General features: G+C 40.6%; 1 protein-coding gene across 1 annotated transcript in view; it reads left to right on the forward strand.

Annotated features, from left to right (window-relative positions):
* The window catches only part of LOC121299655 (MAP kinase-activated protein kinase 2), a 42,085-nt gene extending 21,931 nt beyond the window's left edge, over positions 1–20,154 (forward strand). The window contains exons 2-10 of the mRNA XM_041227532.1: positions 6,560–6,699; positions 16,204–16,268; positions 16,418–16,497; positions 16,589–16,715; positions 16,901–16,976; positions 17,573–17,697; positions 18,736–18,821; positions 19,289–19,369; positions 19,968–20,154. Coding sequence (XP_041083466.1) covers positions 6,560–6,699; positions 16,204–16,268; positions 16,418–16,497; positions 16,589–16,715; positions 16,901–16,976; positions 17,573–17,697; positions 18,736–18,821; positions 19,289–19,369; positions 19,968–20,111 — 924 coding nt within the window. The 3' untranslated portion in view covers positions 20,112–20,154. The remainder of the gene's footprint in view (positions 1–6,559; positions 6,700–16,203; positions 16,269–16,417; positions 16,498–16,588; positions 16,716–16,900; positions 16,977–17,572; positions 17,698–18,735; positions 18,822–19,288; positions 19,370–19,967) is intronic.
* The last annotated feature ends 308 nt before the right edge of the window (positions 20,155–20,462 follow it).

Genomic DNA, 20,462 nt, shown 5'->3' on the forward strand with positions numbered 1-20,462 from the left:
AAAGCAGATGTACCTCAATTCACTGTGTGTTTCACTGCATGGAATTAGTTTTAACTTGGTTAAGAAAGTGAGTTTAATGTACAGTATATGCACAGTATAGAGTTCAGCATTTAATCATTAATGCACTGTTTCATGGGTATCTTGCATTGTCACTTTGATTTTTATTTTTTTTCAAAATGTTTAATTTATAGCTTCTTCATGCATTGTAAACCATTTGTATACTGTAGGCAAAAACCAAAGTAAAAAAATGAAACAAATACAAAAGTAAAACGTAGATACTAAATTGAAATGGTTTAGTCTTTGTATAAAACTTCCCCCACGGCAGCCTGCTCCTAATCAGGGTCTGGGGAGTAATGGGTAAGGGTTATCTAAGCCAGCGATGTCCAGGAGGGCTATACTAATGAGATAATGAACTGCATCAGGGTCTCGACCTGAAGTTGGTTTTAATTAAACAATTAAGAACAGGGTTGGGAAAGAGCAGGATTAGAAGGGCCCACTTTGGCAGCGCTGCTGTAAGGCCCCCCCCCTCCCCTCGGTGGAGCAGCAGAGTGAACAGAGGCTCCACTCTTCCCTCTGGGTCATGGCAGAGGGGGGTGGTGCTTGGCAGCCGAACCGAGCAGTAGAAACTATTTTCGGAACCTGGTGTAGGGAAATCTGCTGCGATGCAGTTGTTTTAGAAATACTAGATTTCCTTAACTACTTAGATGCTAATTGGCATGATGGTGATGATGATATCCAGGAGCTGTGTTTCAATTCCATTTTAAAACCGGTTCCCAATTCCCATTCCCTTTTTTAATCCATTACAATTCTCATTCCTATCATTTTAACAATGAGTTGGAGTTGACCCCGTCCCTGGTAGAGCTAAGTTGCTGGTTTGCTGTATGAGCCTGGCCACCTTTTCCAACCTGCATCTGATTGGAACACAAAGCTGAATTGAAAACCGTATCGCATGATCTCTGAAGAACCTTGAAGCAAACAGACAAACCTGGCAAAACACAGACAGCAAGCAAGCCAGTTAGATGAGGAAGGGAATTAACTACATTTTTTTTTTTTTTTTTTCCAGCTAAATTTAAGACACGGCCATTTTATTTTAAACTCTGGTGTATTTATAGAAAGCTAGTGCCAGTCAGATCCTTTCTGTAATGCTGTGTCTCTTTCTGACTGTTCAGAAGCTTCTGTTTGTCTATTGTTCCCTGAAGTATTCAGCCCTGCACATGGCTCTCATAAGACTTGCAGCTTATTTATCACCTGAGCTAATGAAATATTATCTCTGTCCTGGCCGGTCTTCCTGTGTGCGTGGTTGGGCTAGGCCTGGGTAATGGATCATGCTGTTTTCTATGTACTGCATGCACTGCCTTTGCTAAAGGGTCAGATCAGTAGCAATCTTTATGCTGTCATGTGACTGAAGGCAGTTTATTGACTGTGTTGTGCAGGATTGGCAGTTGATAAATCAAAGCCTTCAGATTACCTCCAGACCTAATTAAAGGGATGCTTTATCTGAACTTTTCCAAATGTTTATTTGCTTACTACTTTTTAATATAGTTACGTGTGTTCTAAGGATTGTTCCAGCTAAGATCATCATTATTAGTTATTCTTACTTTAAACAACTTCTGAAAAGACTCCTCAAGACTAGTTATTATCCAATGCATGTTGCACAAGTGTCTGTGCACAAAGCTCTATCTATTCTGGCAACAAAAAAACAATCCAGAATAGTTAGCAAGCATGATAAATAAAGCAGAAACAACAGAGAATCGTACTGAGCAGACAGGATAGTAAACAGGCAAAATCATGCTAAATGTTGCAAAACTGTGGGAGTCGTCTTTCCATCTCGGAAACAAATCAAATCAAAATGCTCAACTGCTAAGAGGAAACCGTACAGAGCTAATCATTAGGGGTCTATTTAAATCGCGGTAAATGTACGTGTTTTTCTCAGGTAGGTTATGGAATAAAATTAGAATTTGGTGGACCTATTTTAAACATTAAATAAACCTAAGAAGATAATATTTCAGAGCACTATAAAATAGTGCCACTAACTTCCTTAAAAAGTGAGTGCTGTCGTTTGTTAAAGGCAAGCCTGCAACATCCCCCCAGCAGCTGCAGCCGACATTCTCTCTCTGGTGTGGACTTGCCCATACATTGAGACTGCATGTCTGAATCCATTAAATTGGTTGGAAGTGCAAGGCAAAGCTTTGCCAAGTTCTACAGATGTTGAAATCAACTAGGAACAGTCCCAGCACTCAGTACCCAAGGGTATCTGGCATTCCTTAATAAAGGCAGTATATGCAGGACGTTCGTGGTCATGTCATTTGTCCCATCCAGGAATTTTATCAGTACCGAGTCAAAACAAAGAAAACGTGCCTATTCGAGTGTAAGTTTCCAACTGTGAAAAAGAAAGCAGCAGGTTGTTTGAATTGAGGCAGCTGTGCTTGATTGTACCTGCAGTGCTGATTTAACTTGGCTACAACCAACAGGAATACTTTATCTGCGCTGACTTTCCAGTTTGTTTTCTGAAAGCTGTTTATTTTACGTTCTGTTCAGGTAGTAACCTTTTGTTTAATGTGAGATTCTGAAGCTAAGTAGTGATTGTATTTTCTCCATATCACATTACAAGATGTGCAAAACAATGACCTATATCTGCATGTACAGTTTCTTTGGGAAATGTCTTGACACGATCATCAGCCAAAATAATATACTTTGCTATTTTAGCTTTGCCGTCCATTTTTGGTATTTTACCTCCAATGCTGAAAACTAGAATTTTAGCAACCTAAAGCAAAACAGTGCTGCACTGACTTTGTCCCACCCACTACACTACAGTCTGTACAGCACAGGTCACAGAAAAACTGACACCCTGATAGTTAACAGAGTATTTATTTTTTGTAAATGTTATTTGTCCAAGGACACAGGACAGCGAAGAAATAAAAAAAGACTACAGAAGGAAGAGAAGTAGTTTGTGTTGCTTGCATTGTGCAGTAGTTCATTTAAATAAGGTTTATTATTTTTTTCCTCTCCTATACTTTTTAGGTCGACCCTTACTGATCATCCCACAGTTCCTGCTGGTGCTGTGCCAGGCTTCTATCTGATCCCAAGTTATATTTGTTTTGATTGGTGCGGGCACCCTCTCTCCTATGGGACTGTCTGGATGGTTGCCTCCATATAAAGCCGTTTGTAAGGCTGCATTCTGTGTATAAAGTCCTATCTAAGATCTAAACAAGCCAAGCAGCCTGAGGCTATCCCAAGAAACACTAACAATGGAACTGCGGATAAGACTTCCAGCACATGGCCTTTCAATCCATGCAGTGGGTTTTTTTATGATCTTGCTGCACACTGTGGTTTCTGAGATCTGCTTAATTACAGTAGGCTGGGGTGTGACTACTATAGCTTGACATGACCTTACCTGTTCTTATCTGGTAGAAATACTGTGATGTTCCTAACCTAACTAAACTACAACCATAAAACAGACTGCAGACTTGCAGCCAGTCAGGTATTTTAATGAATTAGATCTCTAAGTGGCTGCTGAAGTAGTTAATTATGCCTATTAACTGTGGAGCGGAACATGCTGTTGCCTCGATCATGCCGTCTGCGTTCATGCTGTTCAGGTTTGTTTGTGTTCCACTTGATGACTTGGGCGTGCTACACATTTGAAAAAAAAAAAACAAGAGTGAAGTGACCTAGATTCTTCCTTCGTATCCGTCTGGCTTGCTGAGACTGGACAGTGTGTCACATGCTTCCTGCGATCTGGCTTGTGGGTGCCATAGTGCAGTCATTCAGCACAGAAACGCCTTACAGAGGGCTCTGCCGGCTGATGCTTTGTAATCCTGGTTGTGCTACCAGTCTGCACCTGTTCATTTATACAAAAACTGAAACTCCTGCCAGTTGGGTGAGACACTTCACTGATGAGCCTGTGAGGTCTGGAGAAATACTTGACCATTCCTCAATGATTCCCACCTGTGGCTCCTTCACTGATTTCCCAGAATAGGCAGCAGTCTGCACTCCAGATTCATGACACAAGATTGCTCAGTCCTGTATAGGGAAGCACCTGCCAACCAAGTTCCTGCTACCAACCATCTGTCGAGGGGGGGTGCCACTTTTGTACAGTAAAATACAGAATTATTTCTGTAAGAAGTGATAGTCTGGATGGGTGGTTAGATTGTGATATGAAGAAGGTTGCTGGGGTTGGATTTTAAAGTGCAGATATCCATCAGGAAAAGATGTGTGTACCCAACAGTACAATGCTTGGTTGTCACTGCCAGCTGTACAGTTAGTTCAGTGTCACGGGACGGCCTACTTCCATTGGTGCCAGCCTCTGATCAGCGTTTAAGCTGAGCAGCTTACTTTGAACCGTGTGTCATTTTGTATGCAAAGTTATGAGTGTGTCTGTTCGGGGACTGGGTCTGTATACATTTATCACACTTCACATACTGAGTAGAAATGATTTTGCAGTTCTCGCCATGCAGGTAACATTATATAGTCAGGCTGTGACGTTTGTCTGCTGGACTTGTAAGTTTTAGTTCATATTTATTTATTTATTTATTTTTTTGATGAGTGTTCTGAAGTTAAATAGAAACCTCTTGTAGTAAAGTGTCAGGCCACCTTCTGTGAAAGCATTCCTATTAATAGAGCAATGGCTTTCTCCTCCTGACTTCCTGGAAATTCTTGGGATAGCTGCAGGCTATCTATGGAATGCTAGCAGCCTGATTCCCCCCCCCCCCCCTCCCCCCGGTAACTGCGCAAGGATTCCGTCACCCACGACCACCCTCTGTATGCCTTACAGGGGCTGGTGGGCGCTACATTCTTTCCAGGTGCTGTCATGCATAGCTCTGTAGCTCGGCGCTGTTTGTCTGTGCAGGTTCCGGAGTGTGTCGCCCCTCTTCCACTCTTAAGGTGCTGTTACTCTGTTACTGTAAATTCAGAGGTAGGCTTAGCTGCTGGGGTCCATATTGGGGAATTTGCAATATACTGTCAGCCAGGTTCTCAAGGTTGTTTACTCCAAATCCTCATTAGTGTTCTTTTTGTCTGAAAGAAGAAAAAAAAAAAAAAACATACTTTTGCTATCTGAAACAAATGGGATGCAACTTCAGCTTCTTCTCAAGTCTCTACATTAAGTGTCAGTTATTTCTGAGTTGGTAACCATTGGGTGTATTTTTTTAATATATATATATTTTTTTTATATATATATAAATGCCTGTGAGACTCTGGCCCATCATGTATCGGGTCGATCTGGAGAATTTTTAAATTTTTATTGCCTTTCTTGCCCCGGGAGACCCATTAAGGAGTCGTTAGAAACCAATTTACTACATTTTTTTATATGATTTGACTTTTTTTTTTTTAACCTTGCTATTGATTTGTAATCTGATTTGGAATTAATGATTTCGACTAAACTGGTTTGTCAGCTACTCCTAGCATTAATTGATTACTTGGAAAGTGTTTCTTTGACTGGGACACTCCTCCAGCCTGCGGCCTGTGTTCTTTAAATAGATTCTCTCTCCCTCCCCCTGGGCAGGGACTGGAAATACAAAGGAGGGATGCTATTGGGCAGCACTTAAAGGAACAGTGTTCCTTTTCAAGACTGAATGTGGGAGGGAGATGCTTCAGTCAAAAAAAAAAAAAAAATGATGATAATAATAATAATACTGGAAGCAAAATAACCACATTTAAATATCCTAAAAGCCTATTCAATTAACAGAACATCCAAGAGAAGAAAGTACTGGCTAATTTTGGGTGTGCCGTACCTAAATATCGCCACAAGGTGTCAGTGTGAGACTGGCTGTTTGTTTTTAATGGAACGCACAGGGGTATTTTGCATTTATAGCACTGGCCACAAGGGGGTGCTCAATATCCATGTCTAAGTTACAGAATGTTGCAGAAGCATGGCATTTACAGCTTGAAGTATATGTATTTTTTTTTGGTATGAGCCATTTTGATTTATTACAGGCCCAGTGCCAAATCAACCACACTAGCCTTCTGCACTGCAGCATAGCTCAAATGAAACAGGCCATTGTACAGAGGTCTGTGCTTCCTGTTACTGAGATACATTACAGTAAGTTGCAGGAGCAGTTCCACAAGGCAAAGCTTTCTTATAAGCAGACCCCTTTTTTTTTTGCTTTTTTAAGTCTATTGTAAATCGCAAGAAATTTCCACTCCGTTCTATGTTTTTAAAAGCTTTTTGGAGTTTGCAGCATCGCTAGAAATTGATTTATTTTATTCTTCTAAAATATATTTACAGAAATAATATCCAACATCAAAAGGAATTTGATTTCTAAACTCTGTTTGGTTTTTAAGCTTTTTGGTTTGTTAGCCTAATATTTTTCTTGGACCAGGTTGCAAGAGCTGAAATACTAAGTAACTTAGTAAGTAAAGACAGGCGTTTTGACTAGATGTCTTTCTCTGCATCATCTTTGTAGTGTTTGCCATTGAACTACTTGAGTCATCTTGTATTTCTACAGTCGGCGCTATTGAGAGCGTGACGCGTGGATGCTGGAGCTGTCTCCTGTGTTTTTAACTCTCTCTGGTTGCCTGCCTGCCTGCTGCCTTGACGTTGTCCTCTCCCTCTCTCCCTCAGATGCTGCAGGACTGTGCGAAGGCACGCAGGGAGGTGGAGATGCATGCCCGTGCGTCGCAGTGCACCCACATTGTGCGCATCGTCGAGGTCTACGAGAACCTGTACCAGGGTAGGAAGTGCCTGCTGATCGTCATGGAGTGGTGGGTACATCCCCAGTGGTGGCAACAGACATCTTCCAAGTTGTATTATAACCCCTTTTGCTGCAGGACGTACAGCTTCCTAACCCTAACCGTTTAGTAATGGTTACAGGGTTGCTAGACACCTGAGCCCTAGCAACTGCTGTGTCTGGAGAATCCCATAATCGTGTGTGCTGTTGATTGCACTGGGGTGTTTCAATTAAGGTTTGTTGTGTCTTTCTCAAAATAAATTTTTCTTTTAGGATATTTGCTGTAATGACAAAACTTACTGCTTCATACAAAGCATTGCTCCCCTATTGCAAACATGGGTCACTTCACTAACTAGTAGTAGTAATAATAATGCAAACATGAACAGTAATGACTAGAAGTTCAATCACACCTGGAGCTCCAGACATTACCAGTAAAATTACCAGAAGAAATTGCAGAATAATAGAGATCTGATTTAGTGTACAGTGCAGATAGGAGTACCCGTAAATCCAACCTTGTTTCCCCTTCCGTTACTATGAAAAGTGATTTTGCTACTCTGCAAGGGAAGCGGCTCTCCTTGCAGACAGCAGTCTGGTTTCTAGTTTGTCTTGTAGTAGCCACAGTGCTTCCGAACATCAAGGCTTTTCTTGGTAAAGAGATTTCCTGCAGATTTCCTGCAGTCCTTTCATTGTATGCAAAGTCTAAATTCAGATTTGTAATGAGTACCATCGTAATGCCCAGTTTATTTACTATTCCCTAGAAATGTGTTGGGTTGAACTAAAGAAGCTGTTTGTGGCTCATCTGTAATACAGCAATGCATTCTGCGCAGGCAGGGTCTGGACAGAATTTAACTGGTCCCTCAGGGCTTGAATTTCATTTTTGTGTGGTGTGGGGGGTGGGGATTTCCTCCCTATGCTGCAGCAAATGGGGGGGATTCCAAATTTTTAGGGGGAATGGCAAAAAAAGGCACTTTTTTGAATATAAACTATTTTTATTTTACTGCAAATAAGATGCTTTCAGGAGACCTAACAGCTGCTCATCCCTGTGAGACAGAGCACTCTCCATTGCTTTTGCCTGACATGAAGTTTTTGCTGCAGCAGAAGAAAAAAGAAAAAAAAAACACTGCACCATTGAACCTCAATTTTAAATGAACAGTAATATGTGCGTAACCTTTGATGCACTGGCATCCCAAAAAGCAGTGGCACTGGAACAATTTTCAAAGTGGGGGTGCTGATAGCCTTTGAATAAAACTGTAACCCCTGTATATGATGGAAGCCATGCAAAGCCAGGGGGGGCCACCACACCCCCAGCACCCCTAGTTCCAGCCCTTGAGTTAAACAACACCTAGACAGACTTAATATCATCTTTTTTTCAATACTGTTTACTGCACTGTACAGAGTTTCTATAACCCTTAAAGATAGTGTACGAGAGAATAAAGTCTCGCAGCACTTAAAATATCCAGCGCTACTTATTTTATTTATTTTAGTAAATGTATTTTTTAAAATTTTTAACTGACACCCACTTCCTTAGAGACCTGTTGTAGCATTTAAGCTTTCTAAATTGGGTGGAAAATACAGTAACTTGGTGCCTTCTAATATCTCTGCAGGATTTTCCCACAATGAAAGTTGCAGATATGCAGGAGCAACTTGGAAAATGCACGATTCCTGCAATCCCACACTGAAATTCAATCCCTGCCCTTTCAGGTCCGACCCCTTCTTGCTGGGATCAGTTCCAGCCAGCGCAAGCCCCCCTCCATTTTTTTATTGTTATTATCATCTGTATCTTTATTTTAATTTGTCCTGGGAAGGAGGGACGGACGTTATCAATGAGGTAGAAGTCCTGCAGTGTTTCCAGGAATCCGAAACTGATGCAGTGCTTTCCTTCTTGCAGTGAAGTGTGATTGGAGGCCCCTCTTTTGGTTTCTCTGACTTCCGAGCTGCAGTATCTGGGCAGCGCCTCCTGTGCGCTCGCATTTCTTACAAGATGTTACAAGAAATGAAGAAATCAGCCCTTCAGTTTCTATTTTCATTCAAAGGGTTTTTTTTTTTTGCCTGTTTCCTTCCTTTTGATGTCCTTTTATCTTTATCGATAGCATTGAATTAAGAAATATTAAGACATTCATTCATTGATAAATGAGACTAGAATTCATGTTAACGGCTTTCGCTTTTAAAATTTAAATTCCTCTGCGCATGTTAAAGATACGCGGTTGTCCATTCTTGACTTTTCCTAAGTACATGTATTAAATACCCTAATGGCGTTTGAAAGGCAGGATTGCAAAAATAGTTATAATCCGCTCTACCTAGAACCGCCAAAGCCGTTACTTTTACTGCCTTTTACAATTTTATTTAGAATACAACAGTATTCTGTTTTATTTTTATATCTCTGCTAGACCTGGCGGCAATCATTTCTTTAGTTTGTACAAGGAGTGCACTGTGAAAGATATCAGTCGGAGAGTTTAATCTTGAAGCTAGCCACAGCGCTTCGGCAGAAACATTTCGATCGGAAAACTGCAAAGCGACAGGCTGCTGCAGCTCAACCTAGATACTGTGCTGCACAGAGTGACACACACGCAAGAGAAAACATGTTACTTTCGTTTTAAATTAAAAATGACTTTCATTTTTACAGTTTTTTTTTTATGTATGTGTATTGCTGTTTACACACTAGTTTCTTTTGAAATATTTATTGTTTTTTTTCAAGTAGTGCTTTATATGTGGCAAGTTTGAAAACAAACCCTTTTATGTTTAATTGTTCTTTTAAACATGGTGTTTTCAGCTGTGCAGATGCTTGAATAAAATTTCTGAGTTGTAGCCGATAGTTTGTCTTTCGTTTTAATATTGATGTTTAAAACCGCGGCCGTTCTAGTGTCGAACTCCGAGTAAAAACCAGGAATGGATCAAAGTGCTATGCAATGGGAATTTCCATCCCAGAGTCCCATACTATACATCGACCAGTGTCCCAAAAGCTTGGTCCGTGTTTGAAGCATTGAACGCGATTCGGTATTCACACATTTCGCTTGCGAGAGAAGATGTGTTTCTCACACAGCTTCCGTTTGAGAGTTTTGTGCTTTCTAACCTGAGAAGTGTGTTTGCTGATCCCTCTGTCGCTGTGAACCGTGATATTCTCTGTATTGTGTGTCAGCAAAGATACATCTTGTGCAGTAAACCACAGGTGCTAATTTAGTTCACCTTGGCCCTCAGGACCGGGGGGGGGGGGGGGGGGGGGGGTGTTGGGGGTTAATCAGTTGGTGCCATGGACAGGCACCAATGTGTTGCTGCTGGATCGGTGACAGTGTGGCTGGAAAGCTTCCGCAGTGTGGTGATGCTGGCCTTTTGCCAGTCGCCGTCAACACCACCCTTTTCATTTTGAATTGACTTTGTTTCCGCATGAATAAAAGAAAGAGGTTTTTACTTGACTCTTGGATAACAATTCATGTTTGCCTTCTGTTTGTTTGTTGTCTGTGCTGTCAAACGTAACACCAGTAAGACCTTCTATCTATTTAATCTTGTAAATGGATCAACTTGCTTGAATATTTTGGATGTCAGATTGACTATGGCTATCTTTGTGAAACTGCAAAGGTTTTTTTTTTTTTTTTGGTTTTGGCTTTAGTTGGCCTTTTTAATTGATCCTTGAATTTCATTTTTTCATTTCGGCTGCAGTAACGACTATTAGAGAACCAGTAAGAGACACTGCGCTCACTCAACCTGCACTGTTGCTGTGCTAACCATTCTAGAACCATAAGGTACTGGTTTCTAAATGTGTATGGTATATTATTGTAATTGATCCTTGGTACACCTATATAATTGTAATTTTAATACCAGAAACTTGATCAAATACAGTTCAATTACACACCTTTCCGAGCTTAATCAGTCACCTGTCTATGTTGTGTTTAACTGCCTCTGGTTTCCTGCCTTCTCGTTGTACTTTCAACCACTTCTTAGTGACCCCATATGTTACAAAAAATACATTTATATACCAGTGGTGGCCAAACTTCCTGACCCTTTGAGTCGCATGGCAAAATTTCTATGTGGTCGAGAGCCACAAGACACGTACTGTGAAACATGAAATGGTTTACGAGCAAGACATTTTAAACACTAGCATCAGAAGCCGCCCTTGAACTGCCCAAGAGCCGGATGCTAGGTTTGGCCACCTCTTTAATATACTGTACTATTGTTCTGTATTTGATTATTGCTTGGTATAATTGGTCATTTACTGCAGCATAATTTGTGATTTAAACAAAGTATCATGAACAATGCTGCCGGAATTACTTGTAATTCTAATTGACGGCAGGTCTAGTACAGTGTAATGAGATGGAAATATCGACTTTGACGGCAGGGATGGAAACAACCAATCCCATTATACAGCACATTCTGATCCATTCCTGGTTGCACTGTGGGGTTGATAAGACGCACCTGAGCTTGTTAGCTATACACTGCAGCTAATCAAAACCATAGTAAAACTGGAATGGCTGAAACCGGTCTGTTCTGTGTAACCATGGGGACTTGCAGAAACAGAACTTGAACAATTCTGTTTTCCGCCTTCGCAGGTGTGCTAGAGAGAAGCCAGCCTACACGTCTGTGTACCGGAGTCGTTTTCTGTCACACTTTTACTCACATTTTGAGTGTTTCCACTATCAGAGCAGACCTGCCCTGAATGCTGTGGTGGCTGTCTCTCTCGCCTGGGAGAGGAGCGCTTGGGTACTATGAATCAATTATGTAATTGGAATGAGTATCTAATATGACCCAGTAGCCTAATGTGCAGTTTCAGATCTGCTGTAATAATTCATTTGAATCAATTGAAATTGGGGTAATGCAAAGCAAACCGCTGGTCTTTCCCCGTGTGATTAATCTCAATAACGATAATTTCTCTTTGTGTTTTCTGTATCCCCCCCCACCCCCCACCCCCTTTCACTTGACAGAGAAATTAAGACTGTCTGTATTTTTTTTAAAATAGTGGACGAGGCATATCGAGGTGTTGAGTTGCAAGAAAGATCTGTAGGTCGAGATCTCTCATAACCCTGAATGCAAAACCTCTTGATTCATTGCAGCTTGGCCACATTCATTGTATTACCAACCTCTGTGCCCTGTCTACTTGGTCTTGACCTATTTTAGTAAGTGGAGGAGTCCAAGTATTGTTATGTGACCGATGAAGAAATTGAAAATGGCATGTAGTATCTCGGTTATAGGTGTAAAGAGAAAATGTTTTCAATTAGAAGCAGCGTGAGTAATAAAACACAGAAGGGGCTCCATTTCCAGCCCCTTTTTGGTTGGAGATTCGTAAAGTAGAAGTTGTTTTACGAGAATATGCATCTTTCCCCGGAGGAACGGTTCTTGATTTCAGTTTAAATTTCATGCTCTGTTTCTACAGCTATGGCCAAAAAGTTTTGCTTCGCCTACAATTTTAGGATTGAGACATTTTAATTAAAAAAAATGTATTTTTTTTGTAGTTTCTAGAAATGTTCTGGAAAACAGAATTTTAGGAAAAAATCTTTTTTTAGCGAAGGTTTTGCTTTTGTGGATGAGGAAAACGTTACAAGAAATAGATGTCTACAATTTATCCTTAAAACTCCAGAAATGCTAATTCAAAAGTATTCATACCCTTTGCTGTGATAGTATTGTCTACAAGGTGCTAGAATATGAAAATGCAGAACCTAATTTATACATACATACATACATACATACATACATACATACATATTTCGAACAAAAATAAGGTATATAAATGATGGACATTGACAATGTTTTTGGTTTCTTTTTAATCACTCGATCGTTCATCCTTGACCACGATACGCTTGAGTGACTGAAGCATATGCACTTAATCACCTAATTAGAGAGACAGTTGATTGGACACTGGATATGGAGTGATTTCAGCTGTTGAATTGCAAATTTTTGAATAAAAGCAATAAAAAAAATCACAGGAAAACACCAATATGCCACGTCTGTCAAGAGAGCATCGCCTTCGTGCGATCAGCATGCTGGAGGCTGGACTAGGGCAGCGTACTGTGGCTCGCCGTCTTGGGCGCTCACAGTCAGCAATTTCAAATCCGGCAAGACAGTATAACCAGACACACTCTGTCAATGACAGGCCACGAACTGGGAGACCAAGAGTCACAACACCTGCCCAAGATGGACAGATCATTTTGCAGCATCTTCGTGATGTCATTTGTTAATCGGCACAATAAAAAGTCACTGCACCTGCTCTAAAGCAAGAGTTTGTCATTTTTTTATCACATCTAGTGAATTTTATCCAAATATAAGTGATAAGTTTCTTTTGATGCTCAGATATGTGATGTGTTTCTTTTGGTGCTCGGTATTTATTTATTTAAATCTTACTTGGCATCATGTAATCATAATGACATCAAGTATCTACAGGAAGCTGTAATAGTAGTACAGAATTTCATGTTGGATTTCGAAATGTCACATTTTTCAATTTGTCTGTTTTTCATTAAGTATTTGGAACACAATGGTATATAATGCAATATGTTAATGTGACATTATTCAGCAGGTGTAATTATTACAATAATTATTATAATTAACTGAAGAAGAGATTTTTTTTTCTGTTAATTCAGTGTTTCATTTATTCCTTTTGACATCATTTAGATTTGTGGAGCAAACATATCTGGAACAGTGGTTAACTCTGCCAGTCTTTCAAATTTAGTAGTGGTGCAATGTCATGTACTATACAATTCCCCACAAAATGAATATTCAAAAAATTTACCAGAATTGACTGAAATCGGGTACAAATTTGAATACGTTAACACAGGAAATTGCAAAAAGCATTATTCAGAGTGAAGATCTTTGATAACCACGCTAGACGGAATTTATTAAAACCCTCCACCTTGCATTTTGAGATTGAAAAGCACAGGGGAAGCCATTTCTTACGTACCCCTAGAAGCCCCAAACACTTTCCCTGTGCATAGCCTGCTGATACCCTACATCAGTGGCCATGTGCCTTCTAGGGATCCTCCCAGTCAGGAGGCACAGGGAATAAAGACACAGCAGATAGGTACATGAGGGCAAAATGATTATTAGATGTAGTTACCGTATAGAAATTAATTATTCTTATTATCTTGTGAACTGTTGCACATTGGAAGTATTTTCTGAATTACTGAAGTAGCTTTGTGACTTAGTAGTCAGTAAAGTTAATGGTAGTCTTCTCCATTCTTTCCACTGTGGACTTATTTCCACCAATAAGAAGGTGCAGTTCATTGTGTGTGGACATGCAGCGTGTTTGATACTCCCAAACGCACAAAGCAGCAGGACCTGGGCGTGTTGCACATTGGAGCTGGCTGAACAAGACCCTTCCGCTGGTCTGCCAAGCTTCCCTTTTATAGGTTAGTGTGTATCGGACGCTGCGTTTTATAAGCTACAAAAAGAAGACCTGGATCACAGGAGCTGTCAGCAGTTGCAGAGTTTTTTTTTTTTTAATGGCTTCTCTCAGACAGCTCTTTGTTTGCAGAGTTGGTGATTAATACTGAAAGTCCTGAAAACGTGCTGTGGCACGGCGGAGGTGAACGCGCTGTTGGCCCAGTTGTTTTAATGTGGTTGTCTCGCTGAACCAGCTTTGAAAAAGAAACGGAAAGGGGCCCTGATGCCAGGGCGCTGACACAGACTATACAGAAAGTTCCACTAGGCAATTGGGTCATTCACGTCCCCAATACCATTCTCCAACAGTGTACGCTGTGTACTTCAGAATAATAGAGAAGCTCGCGCAGGTGTGTGCAAACCTGTTGTCCTAGAGTTGATTAAAGGAAAGAATGGATTTGAAAACCTGATTTAAAGAAATGCAGCAGCAGGTATCTTTTTGTTGCACGTTTTATTAAAGTCCATTCAGCAGCAGGCATTTGTGCACAGAATTATCCCGCTATGGTCTCCTAGCAGTGTCCTGAAAAGAAATTCCCAGCAAATTCATTCCCCCGTCATATCAACAGCAACAGCGTTTTAAAATATATTTTAAACATATCAGACCTTGACTTCACAAGCAAGCCTACAGTAAGTTACAAGTTTACTGTTATTGAAACATACAGTTCTGTATGCTGAAGGATTGCTTCAACATTCAAACTTAAAGAGCATCAGTCTATCGGCCATTTCTGCTATGCTAGCTTAAGAAGGCAGAACAGAAGCCGAAGCGTTTACAGTGAATTATTAGAATACCGAGTCATCAGTTTATCAGTTGCTTTTCTTCATTTTCAGTAGATATATAGAAAGTCCTGTTTCTCTGCACATTCTTGGAAAGGTTAACATGTCTTCAGTGGTCTAATTGGAAACTGCAGCATCATGTTTTGATCTGGTGCAGTAGAGCTGTGGTGGTTTCTCGAGCTCATGCCTGCGTTAGGAGTGTGCTGTTAACTCATGACTCACTGGCAGTGTCTGAAGTGCGAGTGGAAATCTTACTACAGAGAGCAGTGAGTCACGAGTGACAGGTAGAGTAAAGTGGTGCAGTGGATGCTGCTGAGCACGTAATGGACCAGAACCTCGCTGTCAGCATTCCTAACCTGAGATCATGCAGCAGAGAGGAAACAGAAAACTACAAAAACTAACAAGCAGATATTCTTTACCTAATTTGGTATGTGGATTATTTTATTTTTTTCAACATTTTTTTTATTCTACTCCAACTGCATTGGCAGGGATGACAAATACAGATTTTTTTGGATATAGATTTTTTTGGGGGGGGGTGTATTTTCACAGGGTACGGTGTCATCAAAAGTTACCCACACATTCCCAGAATATTTTTTTAAATGCATGCCGGGCATTAGAGACCCTGCTCACTTTGTTACCAGAAATGTCTAGTTTCCCATCTTTGTCAATCGCACACTACGTTTTCTAGCCAGTCTGCTTCATAAACTGTTCGTCACCACCTCTGAAGCATTGGAAACTGCCTTCTTGCATCTCTTACGTTTGCAAATGTAGTCAGTTGGTGATTCATCATGATAATAGATTTCTTTTAAATTCTTTACATTTTATATAGACTTTTTTTTTTTTTTTTTTAAGAACTGAGCTTTCCTTACACTTAAAAACAGCTTGCTGCTGTTTTGTTATGAGTTCATTGCTCCGAGATCCTTATGAATAATATATATACACACATAGGCTAACTTCAGTATAACGAACCCTTCTTGTAACGAACACCTGCTTTTTAACAATCCCAACAGCACAAACTGTTTTTTTTTTTTTTCAATGCAAGTTAGCCCTATTAGAACGATAACATACAGGATCGACCCGGATACAACAATCTCAGTACTTGCTGACACTGAACTTTCTCCTATGTCAAGTGTGTTATTCTCTCAGTGAAAACGAAGCCCATGGTTGACTAAATCAAAGATAACGATAATTCAAAGATGACCTATTGTAGTATGAATCATGCATGATGAATGCAATCATTGCTTGTCAGTCATCTTCACACAAACTGCAACCAGGCAATGGCCTAAGTATATTAATATATCTATAATATATATAGATATATATATCATATATAATATATATAATATTATATATATATATATATATACTTTAAATATTAAATTCATGATTTTCTCCTTTTTTTTAGTATGGATGGTGGTGAATTGTTCAGCAGAATTCAAGACAGAGGGGACCAGGCATTCACTGAGAGGGGTAAGAATGTTAGTATGTAAAAGATCATGTCTTGGTTTAAAACCCTGTTGCTGTTCTTTTTACATGTGCATTTAATTCCATCTACACCACGTGTGTTTTCCTGTGAAAGCTGAAGTAACTGAAAAAATGTTCTCTTGCTCTTTTTCCAGAGGCATCGGAGATCATGCACAGTATAGGAGAAGCAATCCAGTACTTGCATTCAATCAACATTGCACACAGAGACGTCAAGGTAACCCTAGCGCCCTCCCCGGTTTCCTCATTAAATTAATTCTCTTTTATTAAGCAAACCTCCTGATCTTCACCTTGTTTCTCTCTTGCAGCCAGAAAACTTGTTGTATACCACAAAAAGGCCAACCGCACTTTTAAAACTCACCGATTTCGGATTCGCCAAAGAAACCACGACCCACAATTCCCTGGCTACTCCATGCTACACACCTTACTACGTGGGTAAGTAAACTCTGAGAGCAGACCTGATGTACTAACAGAAGCCCCCTTGTGTTATTGAACTGCAGTCTCGTTTAATGCAAATTGAACAAACTGATTTAAAGGTGTTCTAATGTAAGTATTTGCAAACGTGTGCAACTTTATATACCCTACATTACTGTAATGCTGATTTTTTGTTTGTTTTTTAGCCCCGGAAGTTCTTGGGCCAGAGAAGTATGATAAGTCCTGTGACATGTGGTCCCTGGGAGTCATCATGTATATACTGTAAGTGCAGGCATGGAGGGAGTGGGAGGGCGTGAGCCTCTGCTGCAGTCTAGGCGTGAATCACCTTCTACTGTTGCCAAAGGGATGAGAGTGAACATGACACGTGCATACTTTTATAAGTGTGTCTTTGATCACTCATTCAAAGCGAGTTCTGATGCATATTTTAGATAATGTCCCCTTACACTCTTCAGAAGAGCAGAAACCTGCTGGAGGGTTGTTAAAGTGCTTGAAGGTAATTCACGACCTCCTGTTTTGATATTTGCTTCTCAAAACCCTGCACGCTCCAGTGAGTAAGCCCAGGGCGTAGGGATGTTGAGCCAGCCTCTGCCAGAGGGTTCTGCTGCTGCGCTGTGACTCAGAGACTGCAGCAGCTCGACATGCACAGAGCTGAGATTCGCAGCTCCTCTGTGTTTTTTATCTCTTCATCGCTGTCATCGATCGACTTTTAGGTGTTAACTATTTTTCACCACAAAGTGTTCCAAACACGCAGTTATTCTTGTTGCGTACATCCTGGCCCGTGGTTGTTGATAGTTTTAGATTCAGTTGAAAATGTTAATATTAACTTGTATTTATTTATTTATTTATTTATTTTTCAGGCTCTGTGGGTACCCCCCGTTCTACTCCAACCACGGGCTGGCAATCTCCCCCGGGATGAAGAAGCGAATTCGCATGGGGCAGTACGAGTTCCCCAATCCAGAGTGGTGTGAGGTGTCTGAGGAAGGTAATGAACCCCCTTAGCTTGCACTGCAAGGGCCCAAAACAGGATGAGATCAATCACCCCCCACCGCAGGTTCTTTCAATTCAAATTTAATTGACAAAATTAATTCCCAATTCCTCTTTGAAGGAATTGTTATTTTAGATTCATTGTTGCGAGTGTTCAACTGCTTTCATTTGAAGACAATCTTGATTGACTAACAGTGACTTCAATTGAAGTAATTTGTTGCCGCTGTGAGAAGCCCCTTTTTGACAGAATACTGCTCATTGCAGTTTTGATCAGTGATGTGGGACGAGAGTTGATTTAAGAGGGAATTGGAATGGGGGAATTGATTTTAAAAAGGAAACGCAAGGAACTGTTCCGGCCGTGTTGTGTGCAGGGTGAGTCAGTCAGGGGGATGCAGGTTCACGTCCTGGCTGTGTGGTTGGTGCTATTCACTGGGGTGTCCAGAGGGAGCGTTGCATTGGCTCTGGTGCTCCATTTCTCTTGTAAACCGTGAACCCCCAGTCACAATTTTTGTTTAATGCACTGCCCCCATGTTTCACAAGTTGCTTCATTTGCAGGACTGCAAACGTGTTCATTATAATGCAATTGCTGACATGGTTTTATCTTATTTAAAGGTTACTTTTTGCAAGGGTAGTCATGTGTCATAGGGCGGTTCATTGGAATCCATCAACAATATACTGGAAATGTTCTGCAATATTGGTAGCTGATATGTCATTTTCTAACTTGAAAAACATAATAGGGAGCAAACTTCAGTTCTTTGAAGTGAATTCTAGAAATGGATTCAGTCAGTCTCGTGGTTTCCTGTGAGTTAAGGTCCCCCAGCACTTCAGCTCAGCTTGTGGAGGAGACCAATAATTTGGTCACCGTTGTCTACCTGAGATGTAGGGGGAATGGTTTGTACGTGCAGACAACTTCGGCTCACACAATACATCTCCTAGACCGCTGACCAACACGGTCAGGCATTCAAGTTCATGAAGTCTGTACATGTTGGGGGGAGGAATCACCTACTAACTTCAGAAGCTTTTTTTGTTTTTCCAGCTAAACAGCTGATCAGACATCTGCTGAAGACGGAACCCACACAGAGGATGACCATAACAGAGTTCATGAACCACCCCTGGATCAATGTAAGGCCCTGCACACTGTAGATGCCCCTTAAGGTGGTCCTCAACACTATCTGGCAGCCACGCTCTCCTACGGGAAGCACTCTTATACAAGTTTACCGTGGGATTTTTGCATGGTATTTTTCCCATGCTTTTCCCATGATTCCACTGTGCTTTTATCATAGTTTGCAATGTTTACATGATTTGGTGTCAGAGTTCTACCACACATTTTAATGAAGCACTGCATTAATATTTATTGTTCTGATGTTGTTCCTGCTACTGTTAATGCTGCTTCTGATGCCCGATGAGCTGAACTATTTTAAACAATTTTTTAGAGCCCAGTTTTGCTGAATCTATGCACAGGCATTTGTTATAATATGCTAATACCAACAAGAGGTAAAAAAAACAAATAAAACCCAATGTATTTTAAAACCTTGGTTGACACTTCAGTGTGTTTTTATAAGGTTGGCTGATTTTCTGTGTGTTTTCAGCAATCGATGGAGGTGCCACAGACTCCACTGCACACCAGCCGAGTGCTGAAGGAGGAGAAAGATCTGTGGGAGGATGTGAAGGTGAGTGGAGGAGCCTGGTTACTGGGCATGGTCCTGACAGGGAGGGGTGGTTCCGACTTGAGTCCAGACCTACGCAGCCAGCGTATGAGTCCACAGCACAGCAAACTGCATGCGCTCAGGCCTGCGCAGCCAGCTCTGTTGAGATCTGCCAGCTCTTTGAAGCTACACTTTGTTTGAAACTCTTTTCGGTTTGTGATCACACAGATGTGCGTGCATGTGCTGTCCTTTTGATCCCCACAATACCACACAGTAATAAAGTCCATGTTCACAGTGTCCTAATGGGGATATCCCATCGTGTGAACAGCTTGTCCTCGATTTTGAAAGAAACGTTGCATGGATATTTGCCTTATAAATGTGCATGCTGTGAATATGAGCCATCCAAATGCCAACGTTCTAAGTAATTTTTCTATATTCCCTCTGGTCATGATTTTAATTTTTTAAAATTTTGAAACCGTTTGTTTGAACTTTTATGGAGTTTGAGAAGCTTCCCTACCAAAACTTATAAAATAGACAGGAAACTTAACATGGCAGTTACACACGCAGTGACTGAAGGGACTAGGATGCTTTTTAAAGTCTGTCTTTGTTGGATTGTGTTTAGGAGGAAATGACCAGTGCCTTGGCTACCATGAGAGTCGATTACGAGCAGATTAAAATCAAGACAATAGAAGACTCCTCCAATCCACTGCTGATGAAGAGGCGCAAGAAGGCGAGCAACCCCCCGATGCAAGCCCCCAGCCATTGAGAAACCCCCCCACTCCCACTACCATGAGAGACACACCAAGCAATAATAATAATGAGCAGGAACACTGGGCCCTGATAGGAAAGAGGAAACGCGCGCATGATGGATTAGGTGTTTTTTCAAAAAAAAATAAATATATATATATATATATATATATATATATATATATTATATAAGAAATGAATATTATATATATATTCTATATATATTATTTTTTATTTTAGCTTTTTTTTATATATTTGGTTTCCAAAGAAAAAGAAACAAGGAAAGCACTCTTTTACAACTAAAATTTAAAAAAAAATTAAAAAAATTTTAGAAAATAGAGGAGGATGGAGGATTGATGAAGAAAAACGA

This window comes from Polyodon spathula, chromosome 25, assembly GCF_017654505.1.
Source record: "Polyodon spathula isolate WHYD16114869_AA chromosome 25, ASM1765450v1, whole genome shotgun sequence".
NCBI classification, from domain to species: Eukaryota; Metazoa; Chordata; class Actinopteri; order Acipenseriformes; family Polyodontidae; genus Polyodon; species Polyodon spathula.